The sequence below is a fragment of the Pseudophryne corroboree genome, chromosome 6 (assembly GCF_028390025.1).
Source record: "Pseudophryne corroboree isolate aPseCor3 chromosome 6, aPseCor3.hap2, whole genome shotgun sequence".
Lineage (NCBI taxonomy): Eukaryota > Metazoa > Chordata > Amphibia > Anura > Myobatrachidae > Pseudophryne > Pseudophryne corroboree.
The window spans coordinates 246,587,249-246,600,495 of NC_086449.1; the positions used below are offsets into that span (position 1 = coordinate 246,587,249).

The following is a 13,247-nucleotide window of genomic DNA, read 5'->3' on the forward strand; positions in this document are numbered from 1 at the left end:
GTTCCCTTCAAAGCGGGGGGCACAGCTGGGCACTGCAGGGGGCACAGTGGCGGATCTTGCCCTGGTGCGGCGCCCTCCGGATGGCGCCGGCGCCCTCCGGAAGGCGGCGCCCCGGGCAAAAGTACTGCTTGCCCGTGGCAAGAACCGCCACTGACGGGAGGGCACTGTTCAGTTACATAGGCCCATATTTATCAAGCTTTGGCGAGTGATAAATTGCACAGTGATAAAGTACCAACCAATCAGCTCCTGTCATTTTTGAAACAGTCTGTAACATGTCAGTTAGGAGCTGGTTGGTTGGTGATTTATCACTCTCCAAGGCTTGATACATATGGGCCTTATTATGATCTGGGAGCACTGTAATGTGGCATAATATGAACTGTAGACAGACACTGTATGTCCTAATATGAATAGAGGGTACTGTGTTGCACAATATACAATGGCAGCCATAAAATGTGACACATAATGTGAACTAAGTCTCTACTATGGGGCATAAAATAAACTAGGGCACTACTATGGGGCATAAAATAAACTAGGGCACTACTATGGGGCATAAAATAAACTAGGGCACTACTATGGGGCGTAAAATTAACAACTGCTGCGGAGAATTGTCTCTCTAGAAGCATTGTGACAGGGGCCCCTTCAAAATGTTGCTATGGGGCAAACAAAGTACTGGCTACACTCCTGCTGGTGGTGATCCTCTTACTATATAATTATTGCCTTATTGCTAGAGAAAATGGACCCTATTTCTGTGTTAAAGCCCTATTCTCGCCAGTGTGAGCGTTTGTTGTCTGGTCAGATAAGCCTAGAAAAGAAAATAATTTGTTCTTGATTCCATTTTTGTGTCAATTTTCCCTAAATGTGATGTAATAGCGTGATTAAAATAATACTGAAATTATAAGTGCAAATTCTTGCTGCTAAAGGTACTGACTCACGGGGTGTACTTAATTTCAGCAGATGGCTTATTTTTATATAATGACAGACAGAGTGGTATTATCTGTCACACCAGATTAACCTGATCACATTTTAGGCCTGTTTCAGTGGCCAGTACACTTGGGTTGACTTTTGTAAGGGTGTGAAAAGTGCTTATAGGTGGCTGATAGCCGCATTTACACTGACAGGCACACCTAGCATATGTCACTTGTAGTTTCTGATAGTATAACAAACTGTACAATAATATGTGTGTTGACCTATTGCTGTAATGAAAGCTGATGTGCATTAAGCAGTGTGCAGCAGGGGAGAGCTCACCTTTCCCTGCCACACTATATGAATGTGCTGACTTGTGCCTCACATCTTCTCCCCTCTCTCCCTCTCTCTGTGACAGGACAGTAGTGGATGCGGGAGGCGGAGGCTCAGGAGGCGGCACCGGGGCGGGCCCATCTGCTCACTCTCTGCAAACTTTTCCTAACCTTCATCTCCAGAATAGTAAATACCCCAGCAGCACGTTGCAGGCTGCTGCTCCGGCTTGGATTTTACAAATCTTGTGGAAGGAATAAGGAGAACGCTGGGAAGAGGAGGAGGGAAGTGACGCCGCTACCTGTGTGCTACAGGCAGGGGGAAGACCTGCTCGGCTATGGGGAGCACCTGGGAATGGTTCTTTGTCCTGGGACAGACTGTGGCCACTCTCCTGCTCGTACAGTCCGCGGATGAGGTCGTTCCTAGGCTCACCTTGCAGTACGGTAAGTGTACGCACCGCATCCCGGGGTTACATCTGAGAGTGAGTGGCCGCAGCTCGCTCTCTGGTTCTAGTTGGTGTTTTATTTGGGTTCATGTTTGTTGTCCCCCCATACTGTATAATAGCTATGGATACATGGTGTAAACCAGACCACGTAACAAGTGATCTGTTCCAGAGGAACTAGAGGTCTCAGAAGTACTTGGCAGCCTCTGGCATTAATATTGGATCACCCCTATCTGGCATATACACTTTTTTTTTTTCTTTTTTTTTTTTTTTTTCATTTAAAGGGGCATGATTTAACCCTTTCAGTGCAAAGATGGTAAGCACTTGGTTTTACTTTGAGGTGCAGACTGTCCCGGCTCAATCTGAACGCTGCACTTTTTAATAATGATTAAAAAAAGGTGTTCTGCTTCTATCCTTAGCTGACACTGAACATCCTTGGTGCAAGGCCTGCTTGCTTTGCCTGTCCAGGTGGGTTACACTAGTGGAGAGGTTGCCTCTGGTCTGGCTATAGTGCTGGAAGGAACTAATGGTAAGAGGAGTAGAGATTGCACAGTCGCCTGCTGGTGTATGTAGCACATACAGGATTATTTTGGTGACTTTCTATAAACTGCCATCCTACAGCCGAAGCCTCACTACATACAGCATTTCTTATGTTACTGTAATAGCTGAAGTAGAAACTAGTTTGGCCATGTGTGGATAATTAGTAATAATAAAGTCGCTTTCCCTGCCTACTGTTTTATAATAAAATAAGAAATGATATATGCAGTGTAAGGCAGAATAATAAATCCTCCAGACATCTGCTGACACAGTGACCATATATACAGAAACACGTTATTAATGGTTCTGTCATGTCCAAGAAGCATCAGCATTGAAATGACAAGTGCAGAATGCGATATTGTGTAGCAATGTCACTTATAGTGGTGTATAGGTATCTTTAGTGATATCCCAGGAAATACTTATGTCATTCTGACTGTACCCTGAGAAATCCAGTGTACTATGATCAGCTATAACATATATGTAAAATAAATAGTTTATCACATAAGTCCTATGTAATCTTATGAGCTTCTCATTGTTTGCCAGTTTTCTGTTGATAACAACATGTTATATGTTAATGGAACAGAACAAACCTCCATACATGTGTATATTATATATGTTGGTGCCCCCCCGCCCCCCGGAAAAAAAAACACAAAAAAACACAAAACATGTTTATGAACACAGTGTAACGTTGCACTAAAGCAGGCATGTCCAAACTGCGGCCCTCCAGCTGTTGAGAAACTACACATCCCAGCATGCCCTGACAGTTTTGCTGTCAGAGAATACTAAAGCTGTGTCAGGGCATGCTGGGATGTGTAGTTTCTCAACAGCTGGAGGGCCGCAGTTTGGACATGCCTGCATTAAACTTTGTCTGGACTCTGATGTATGTCCCGCTTAACATGACTCCATCATGAAGGAAGGCAACTTTACATTGACGGATTCTGATCCAGAAACGATCCTCTTACACTGAGGTGATTGTTGTGATTATTCCTCTGTGACTTTCAACCCAGCTAAATAGTCTCCACCTCCAGCACTCGCAGTGCCAGGATCTCAGATCACTATGCATGCCAATATTGGCTGAATAAAAATGCCAGCTGTACATACATTTTGTGTTGGTTTTTTTTTGGTTCAGTTTACAAAAGGCTTCTTCTGTTTTGTTCTGTGCTTCTGCATCAAAGACTACGTGTCCATTGAGCGAGCCCTCATGCCCATGCTTGCTTTTAACCTGTTTTACAGTTCATGCTTTGAAGTTGAAGGGTGGGGTGAAATCTGTTTCTAATAACCAGCAGCATAAATGTCTCTGCACTGCACTCTGCACCCAGCGAATTCGCCTTATGGCTGTGGTGGAGGCGGAGGGGTGAACCTAAGCTAAAAAGGTCTATGTACTAAGCTTTGGAGAGGCATAAAGGGGCAGATGTATGAAAGGATGTTAGGGGGATTAGTGCACCAATGTGCCATTCAACATGTGAACGGTCAGTGGCACTGACCATTTCGACTGCAGCAGTTGTTGCCCCACCATCACAGTAGTGACAGCATTGTCCCTGGCTGCAGTGACTCCGGGCTGCACGGGAGATCTTGAGCATGCCCAGTGGAGCGGGCCCAGGACTAGCACTAGGTATGATGCGCTTTGGGCTGTAAGATGGATAGTCAGAGCGGTGAGTTCTCAGTCCCCCACTTTGGCAGGTGAGATTTTGAAGCATCTCATATGTACCGCTCCCTGCTTCTCCTCAGTTAAGTCTCTATAGTGGCTTGATGCATGTTGCGCTATTATACATCTGCCCCAAAGTACCAGCTCCTAACCGTCATTTTACAGATAATGGCCCAGATTGAGCAAACCTTGAAGTGTGATAAACTGCACAGTGGTAAAACACCAACCAATCAGCTCCTGTCATTTTTAAAACAGGTGGTAACATGGCAGTTAGGAGCTGATTGGTTTGTATTTTATCACCGTGCAATTGATCACTCTCCAAGGCTTGACATCTGGGCCTGTATTTGAAAAATGACAGTTGAGAGCTGGTCGGTTAGTACTTTATCTCTCTTCAAGGCTTAGTACATCGACCCCAAAGTGTAGTTTGCTTTTTTTGGTATCCGTTCTTTTCTTCTCATTTATACATCTTTGTTTTCCTGATCTCCATCTACTTGTTAAAGGTGGTTGTTTTGATCAAGAACATTGGCATACTTATGTTTGGTATGCATTGCCTTGAATCTGGAAAGATCCTTGCTCTGTAGCCATAAAACTATTAAAGTGGAATGTGTATTTCCAGATAACCTAATCCTGAATTTTTGTAAAAAGATACCAGGCCTCTTCATTATAACTAACCTGTAAAACCTGATTTTGAGTGGTATTTTCTTAATTGGTTTAATCTGCTGCCACCTGGCAGCCCCCCAGGAAATAGCTCCGTGATAAACGAACATACAAAATTCTGATTTCTTCTATATCAGACACCTAATAGGACTTATATAATGCACAGTTCAGCAGGCCACAGTGGACGCAAGATTAATGCATTTTGTATTATTATTTTGTTTTATTTGCAAATAATCTCTGAAATGTTTGTGTGTTTATCTCTAAAGATGTGTTCTCCATGATTTGTTGTTCTGTTAAGTAAAAATAAAACCTATTTCTTATAATGAAAAGGCAGCAGAATAACCATGCAGAGTGCATGTATTTCATTAACATGATCTTTTAATCTGCTGCAAAACATGATCATTAATAGAATGTGTCGTCACATTTTTTTTTGGTGATGGATTGGGTGAAAGTAATGATTACATTTACAGTGTCAGTTAGTTGGCTGCAGTCCATGCCCTCTGCTCACCTAGCAATAGAAGATGATGATGTAGGCGTTTGCATAATTGTGGTTGTACTTTGCCCATATAGGATCTAAAAATATGGAGTAGGCATGGACAGGCTTTGACTCAACATGTGGTAGACATCTGTTGAAATCCGTTGCTGCTACATGCCTTGGAGAGTCAAGTGTTGACTTCCTGCTGGCTTTTGTAGTATGCTGGGAGTTGTAGTACAATAGTTGGAGTGACTGTACTGCTAAAAGAGTGTATATATAATTGTGTTGAATTTTTGACAAATGTATAGCAAATGTGGCGCTATGGAAGAGGTCTTCTAGTGTACAGCATACTTGCCAAATCCCTAACTTCAAGCATTAACTTTTACACCATTTCTAAAGCTATTTATTCTCTTGCAGAAACCACATTATTTTGTGAACTTTGCACTCATGATTCTAAACGTTGACTTTCTATCCTTTACTAGCAGTTGAACACTGCCTGCCAGGAGTTTAAGCAATATGTGCATGCATGATTGCCACTTGATCCGGAGCAGATCCAGCAAACATCTGGTGAAAAAATATAAATAATGCTGGCCATACACCAGGACGACCAGCATCCGATCCGATTCCAGGCACAATTTCACTTCCATTCTCCCTGCAGCTCTAGACACACGATTTAGGGCTCGGGACACACAATGGGTTGTTAAGCGATCGATGGTGTGCCTCACCCCCAAAAAATAAAAAATTCCAGGGAAATGCCTCTCAGAATCGTATGATGCATCGTATGTACATCAAACATGGTACGATGTGCATACGGATTATATGGGCTGCACGTATAATCATTTGATGAGATGCGTGACCGCACATCTTAATCGTGTATAAAACATGAACAATATGCACACAATGTGTCGATATCGTGTATTCGTACACGATATATACCTGATGTATGGCCAGCATAACAATCTGTTATTACCAAGCTAGATGAGTCTTAGAGATCTGCATTGCCCTGTTGGCAATATCTGCATTCCCTCATAAAGGGCCCATACACTACAGAGACATGTCGACCCTCATGTCGCATAAGCTTTCCCTTGAACCGCCTGGCAGCCTCTTGGGCGTCGGGATCGCATAAGATACATCATATGTGGTCCTTTTGCATACAATGGGGTATATTCAATTGAAGTCGAAAACTGCCGTCTGTCGAAAAGACGGCAGTTTTTCGACTTTTTATGGTTGAATCCTGATTCGACATATTCCATATTTGGCCAAACTTTTCGATAAATTCAACTTGTCGAAAAGCACGTGGATTGGCGGAATAGCTGCCGATCCACGTGTTTAAGTCGAAAACGGGGCCAAATCCGACAGGTTTTGGCCCCCTTTTCGACCATACCAGTCCGGCATCAAAATGATGTCGGACTGAGATGTGGACCCGGAGGAGGCGAGGGAGGGGAGCCGCAGGGAGACGGGGGGACAGCCGGCGGGCACACAGGAGAGATCAGCACTACAGTAGCGCTACAGCTGGATGTCACTCACCCGCCCGACCTCACGGCAGCTTCCACCCGGCTCCAGCACGCTACTGGAGCCGGGTGGAAGCTGCCGTGAGGTCGGGCGGCTGAGTGACATCCTGCTGCGATCTCTCCTGTGTGCCCGTCGGCTGTCCCCCCGCGGCTCGCCCCCCTCGCCTCCTCTGCATCCCATCTAAATTCGACTTGAAAAAGTCAAATTTAGATGGGGATTGAATAGGGGTTGTCGGATCCATTCTGACAAATGCATGTCTGAATGGATCCGACTTTAATTGAATATACCCCAATGTATCTTATGTGATCCCAGCCATGCCTGTGGGATCAGAGATATCATGAGTGCAGCTGTAACAACCTAGTGGCTCCGATCTGATGCTCACGGGACAGCGCATCGTATCGGATGTAAAACGCATATGATTTGCCACTTTTCATCCGATTTATCATCCCGAAAGGTCGAAATCGGCATTATCGTTGTAGTGTATGGGGCCCTTAAGAGGTACAAATTTACCTAGTATTTCATGTTCTCATGCAGAAAATAGCGAGACTGTATCTTAGGGGGAGATTTATCAAAGCTTTAAAAGAGATAAAGTACCAACCAATCTGTAAAATGACATTTAGGAACTGATTGGTTAGTATTTTATCTCTGTCACTGTGGTGTTGATGGGTACACCGTAATAAAAAACAGTTGCTTCTCTAGTGACTTCTCGGCTGGGATGTGTTTATTTGGGCAGTACAGACAGCATAATGGTTAGCATTATTGCCTCACTGCACCGAGCTCATGGGCTCAATTCCCACCATGGTCCTAACTTTGGGGAGTTTGTATGTTCTCCCCATGCTTGTGTGGGTTTCCTCCCACAATCCAAAAATATACTGGTAGGTTAAGTGGCTTCGGTAAAAAATTAACCCTACTGTGTAAGTGTGTGCGTGTACATATATTTAGGACAGTCTAGGTGAGCCAATCTGCCATCAAATTCTATGTTTCTATGCTGATGTTCCCTAGACTTTCCCTGTTTATCATTGTGTAACTCCATCAGACAGTCAATATTGTAGAAACTCTCACAGACACAATTAATAGTTCTAGTTTAAATGTACTGGGAAGATCCCCGAGGTATTGCTCCACTCTGTACAGCTGCTGATAATTAAGGTTTCTGCACCACGGTACATGGGTTTACAAACGAGTACACAGTTATGAATATGGATACATGGGGCAGAGCGAGAACAAGTGTCTATTACTTAATTCTCTTCTCAATGGTTTCGTGGTAAATGGATTTAATACGCTTCAAAGTATTTAAATGAGTAATGCATTGGTAATTGGTGGTGCTGATTTACTCCTAGATGAAAAATAAATAATTAATTGTAATGAACACAGTGTACAAAAAATACAAATCTCTATTCTGTTTCTGCTGCAGGTGCCATAATATCTGGCCTGCCCGTAACACTAAGGGAAGACTGACTGGCGAATGAATGATGTGACCTTTTGTAAACTGTACAGAACTAGTGCAAAGTGAAACAAATCTTCAGGGCTGATGCAAAACTCAATTTAAAGTATCTAAAATCTAAAAGCACATTTCTTATATTTACAGTAAGAAAGATTCGATTGTTCTTCTAGAAGCATTCATTTCTCCTGTAGAATTAGAGATATATACGAAGCTGGTAGGTTTAGAATTTGCCATCTACCATGTTGGCACGCATCTCATTGTTCTCTTTAGTTCATAGAGAGGAGATATTATCAGGGATAACCACCCACCACTCCCCTGTACAAACTCTTCCTCATCCACATATGTACACAAGGAGAAAGTAAAGAGTACAGAGAACTGGTTTCTAGGGCAGCAGTGCACACCCTCAGGTGTATACTTGGCTGCATTTGCAACGGTGGAGGCTTAGCGATATAAGGAAAACATAATATGTATTCATTATGCCTGCTTATCTGTGCAAGTAAATACAGAGAATATTATTTAGTTGTTGTATTTTAGCCCGCCAACTTCTGCCTGGGAGTGTATACTCCACCCCCCCCCCTCTGCTGCCTGCTCTGTTTGTTAACATCAGGACAGATACATCTCCACACAAGGAGAAGGGGGATGAGACATGTAAGCATTTCCAAACCTCTGCCTCTGTTTACTTTATAGTGCAAAGGCCATTAGATCTCTGCTCAGTTCCTTTACACAAGATTATTTTTTTTAGAGCTTCTTAAATGCTTGTATAATGTCTCCTTGTATTAAACCATTGATTTCTGTTGAGGTATTTACAATGGGTGACTTTGATAAACATGGGTAAGTTTTTTCTTTTGGTGTTATTTACACTGTATTACATTTGAATGTGTCAAAACTTTTGCTAGGTTTAGGACTGGTATGAAAGATTCCTATCTGACCAAATGCAAAGTATAAGCCAAAAACTCGTTTCTATTGGTGACATTATGGTCACTGTGGGGAGGAATTCAATTTAGCGTGATATGCCGCGCGCTGTACATATTTGCTGTATACTGTAGGGCCAACATTGCAAGTTTTCCAATGCACCTCTATGGGAAGGTGAGGGGAAACTTGCAATACTGGCAGGAGAGAGATGCCGCTCTGGAACAGTGCATTATGGTGGTCATTCAGAGTTGTTCGCTAGCTGTTTTCGATCGCTGCGCAGCGATCAGGCAAAAAAGCGGCACTTGTGCGTATGCGGCGCAATGTACTTTCACAACGGGCGATGTAGTTTTACACAAGGTCTAGCGAAGCATTTCAGTCGCACTGCTGGCCGCAGAGTGATTGACATGAAGTGGGTGTTTCTGGGTGTCAACTGTTTTCAGGGAGTGTTCGAAAAAACGCAGGCGTGGCTGGGCGATCGCAGGGCGTGTTCGTGATGTCAAAACAGGAACTGAATACTCTGAAGTGATCGCAAGCACTGAGTAGGTCTGGAGCTGTTCTGAAACTGCACATTTTTTTTTTTTTTTACCGCTTTGCGATCCTTTTGTTCGCACTTCTGCTAAGCTAAAATACACTCCCAGAGGGCGGCGGCTTAGCGTTTCCACGACTGCTACAAACTGCTAGCGAGCGAACAAATCGGAATGACCACCTATGTGCATCATGCTGAAGAGGCTGTAACATGCACAATTATACTAAACACACAGGAGGCTGAAGGGTCTTTCAGAAGGCATCAGAAATAAAGCAATTACTAGTATATTTTTGTTTGTGTGATTTTTACCATTGAACCCAATATGCAGACATTCCAAATACGTCAACCATGTGAACGTTCTCAGTGACGGTCTGGACTGCCAATATACTACCTATTAACGGTATGTCCTGCATAGTAGTTTTTCATTGTTTGCATATGATTTTGGGGTATCAGAAGGGGATTACTGGCTACTATCCCAAAATTTATTTTGTCATTAGGTTTAAGAAAAAATAAAAGGAAACAAAATTCCAAAAGAAAAATAGTAAAACAGCTCAAAGCTCTACATTGGAAATTGGAGGTTAGCTGGCTAGACTGATGATGTAATGCAAACTGCAATATTCTAAATCATTTGGGGGGAGTCTTTTTTTTTTTTTTTTTTTTTCCATCCGCTTAAAGTATTACCTTAGAAAAAGTAGGGTGCCACTGCTAATTCATCTTCAGATTTTATTTTCTGTATACCTAGCTGCAGCAAAAGCACCCTAAGTAAAGTTAAGCCAATGTCCATATCTTCAGCTGCGATATCAGCTGTTGATTCATTTGTACCTATGTTAAGGCCAGTACTCACGGCCCGATGCGGGAGAGATGTGTGCTGAGCGAACCGCTCAGCACACATCTCTCCCGGCGCTCAGCACAGCGCAGTGTGTGCTGAGCGTGCGGGGGGAGACAGGGGGCCACTCATTTCACCCAGCGGGTGAAGTGAGCGACCCGATAGATTGGCCTGCATGCAGGCCAATCTATCACCAGCGATAGCGATGCGCGGGGCTGCGCATCGCTATCGCTGTTAGGGCTACACACGGAGCGATCTTGCTGAAAATCTAAGCAATCTAGTCAGATTGATTAGATTATCGCTCCGTGTGTACCCCCCTTTAGACTATTCACCATCATCATCTATGTTAGATAGTTACATGATCATCATTATCATCATCGTTGACGTCCACACAAGAGGACGACGGATCGGCTAGAGTGGCCAATCCCGGGTCATTTTTTCTATCCCGGTAATCTGGATTGAAAAATGATCAATCCTGGGATTCTTTGTTGGATACTCGGGATTGGTTTCCCCCCCCCAATGTGTTCCCCACCCCCCTCCCTGCCCAGCATAGATAACTTACCCTACTCTAGGCGGGATGAGGGGTGGATAACTTGCTGTGACGAGAGGAGATGAGATGTGGGGCAGTGCAGGGCGGCAGGCTGCGCAGCGTGACCTCTGACTTTACGTCACGCTGCGCAGTGCGTACAGGCAGGGGGAGCCGGGCAGCATCAGAGCCTCCTGAGGACGCTTAACGCTGCCCGCCATAGAAAAAAGTAAGGTGGTGGCCAATCCTGAAATCCTTGGGATTGCCAGCTACAGTACCGGCCAATTTACGCCAGGATACCGCCGATCCCGGTATTGGCCACTATAGGATCAGCCATTGTTATGGATGAAGAGGCTTTGTGACTCGTGCGTTTTCAGTAGCAGCCTTTTTGTAGATAACCTCACCAACAGCAAGGTGAAGGCTGTGCACTAGACAACACGGCTGGTGTTCAGCAGGTACAAACTTTCCAGCTCATACCCTTACAATTAGACCCTCTGTCGTGTTTTCAAACTTTGAAGATATTTTGCTGCGCTTATCGATTCTCCAACCAAACCCGAACTCCAGAATTTGATTTGGCCATGTGAGATAATAATCCTGTGTCTTCTATTAGCAATAGAGGTCCATTCAATTCAGAAGCAACACCCCCACCCACAATTTTAAAATTGCGTATTTCAAGGATGAGTTTTGAGGAGTCTATTTGGGGCATATTTAAAAACTCTTTCGTATGAAAGGTAAATCAACATACCCTTTGTAGAAGACATGTTGAATGCTGGTCCATCTAAAGCGATCATTCACGCTAAAGTTGCATCTACTGATTTTTCTCTCCCTGCTACTACTGTCTAATGCCGAGTCCAGTGACCATGGGGTATATTCAGTTGAAGTCTGATCCATTCCGACATTCATTTATCGGAATGGATCCGACCTGGGCTATTCAATGCGTTCTCAATTTGACTTTAAAAAAGTCGAATTGAGATATGGGAGCTTAGTCGGGGGAGAGCAGCGGCTATAATAGCCGCTGTTGTTGCGCTGCTCTCCCCTGTCTGCCCGCGGCTCTCCCCCCGTCTCACCCCCCTTCCTCCCCGTCTCTCTACCTCTCCCCGTATCACAGCCGCCGCTCACGGCAGAGTCCACCCGGCTCCAGCAAGCGAGGTCTCGCTTGCTGGAGCCGGGTGGACGCTGCTGTGAGCAGCGGCTGTGACATCCTCCGGCGCTGCTCTCCCCGTATGGCTGCCCGCGGCTCTCCCCCTATCTGCTTCCGCATCTCACTACTTTTTTTTTTAAGTCGAATTGAGATGGTCGAAAAGGGGGCCAAAACCTGTCGACACAAGCACGTGGATTGGCAGCTATTCCGCTGATCCACGTGCTTTTCGACAAGTCGAATTCCTCGACTTGTCGAATAATTTGGGGCTAGATTGAATAGGCGGAACCCCTTCTGACCTAAAAAAGTCGAAAACTGCCATCTTTTCGACAGACGACAGCTTTCGACTTCAATTGAATATAGACGCGTTAGTGGGTGCTTGCGTCTCAAACCATATTACACCAAGACTTGTGAGTATCACCAAGTGTAATGATAAAAAAAAATCATATATATATATATATATATATATATATATATATATATATATATATAATATATATCTCATTACAGGCTCTATTTGTGTCACGTTCTGTAATTTCATCATGTGACTTAATTATGCTGCCTGTCCTGCAGGGCAGGTTTTCCTGTTGTATGGATGTTGCCATGTTGGATTTTGTCAGCTGACCGCAGCTCCTTTGTAAACCTTTGCTCCTGATTAGTTCACTGCCAGAGCAGCAAGTTACATTGCTAATCCTTGGCTCCTCTTTGCAGTAAGACTGTAGATCCTAGTTTATTGCAGTGCCTCTGTATTGCTGGTTTCCTTCCTGCAAGCTTTCCAAGCTACAGATGTCTACCGTCTATCTCATTAGCTAAAGCTACATACACACTATAATATTCTGTCCAATGTGGCTGGTTGGAACGAGAATCTGGTAATGTCTGGGACAGGGCTGGCTGGTTTAAATCAAATTTGTTTTTAATAAGACCCACTCTGGTGTTTTTATTATGCTGATGGTACGGGTTAGGTTTGGCAGACCGATGGCCGGGATCCCGGCGTTCAGCATACCGACACCGGCATCACGGCCACAGAATGCCGGCAGGGGGAGGAGTGCAACAAAGCCCCTTGCGGGCTTGCTGTGCTCGCCACGCAGAGGGCTCGGTTTGCTTGCTGCAGTTAGCACAGGTTCTATTCCCACTCTATGGGTACCGTAGACACCCACAATTGGGAATAGTCCCTGTGGGTCGGCATTGCGTCTGGCGGCATTCAGAGTGTTCCTGTGTCGGCATGCTGACCGCCGGGATCCCGATTGGCGGTAACCTATCCGCTTCCCGATAGTACAGGTACGGCGCCGTGACTTATTTAAAAAAAAAAAACTTTTTATTCAAAATGTTTAATACCAGTGACACGACCAGTGCTAATGCTTAACTCCTCCTTTTTGT

The 13,247-nt window shown here is 44.3% G+C and overlaps 1 protein-coding gene across 4 annotated transcripts in view; it reads left to right on the forward strand.

Moving 5' to 3' along the window:
• The window catches only part of SEMA4B (semaphorin 4B), a 379,025-nt gene that overhangs the window by 301,037 nt on the left and 64,741 nt on the right, over nucleotides 1-13,247 (forward strand). For all 4 annotated transcript variants that reach the window (XM_063925829.1, XM_063925830.1, XM_063925828.1 and 1 more), the window contains one exon: nucleotides 1,322-1,676. In XM_063925829.1, coding sequence (XP_063781899.1) covers nucleotides 1,571-1,676 — 106 coding nt within the window. In that variant the 5' untranslated portion in view covers nucleotides 1,322-1,570. The remainder of the gene's footprint in view (nucleotides 1-1,321; nucleotides 1,677-13,247) is intronic.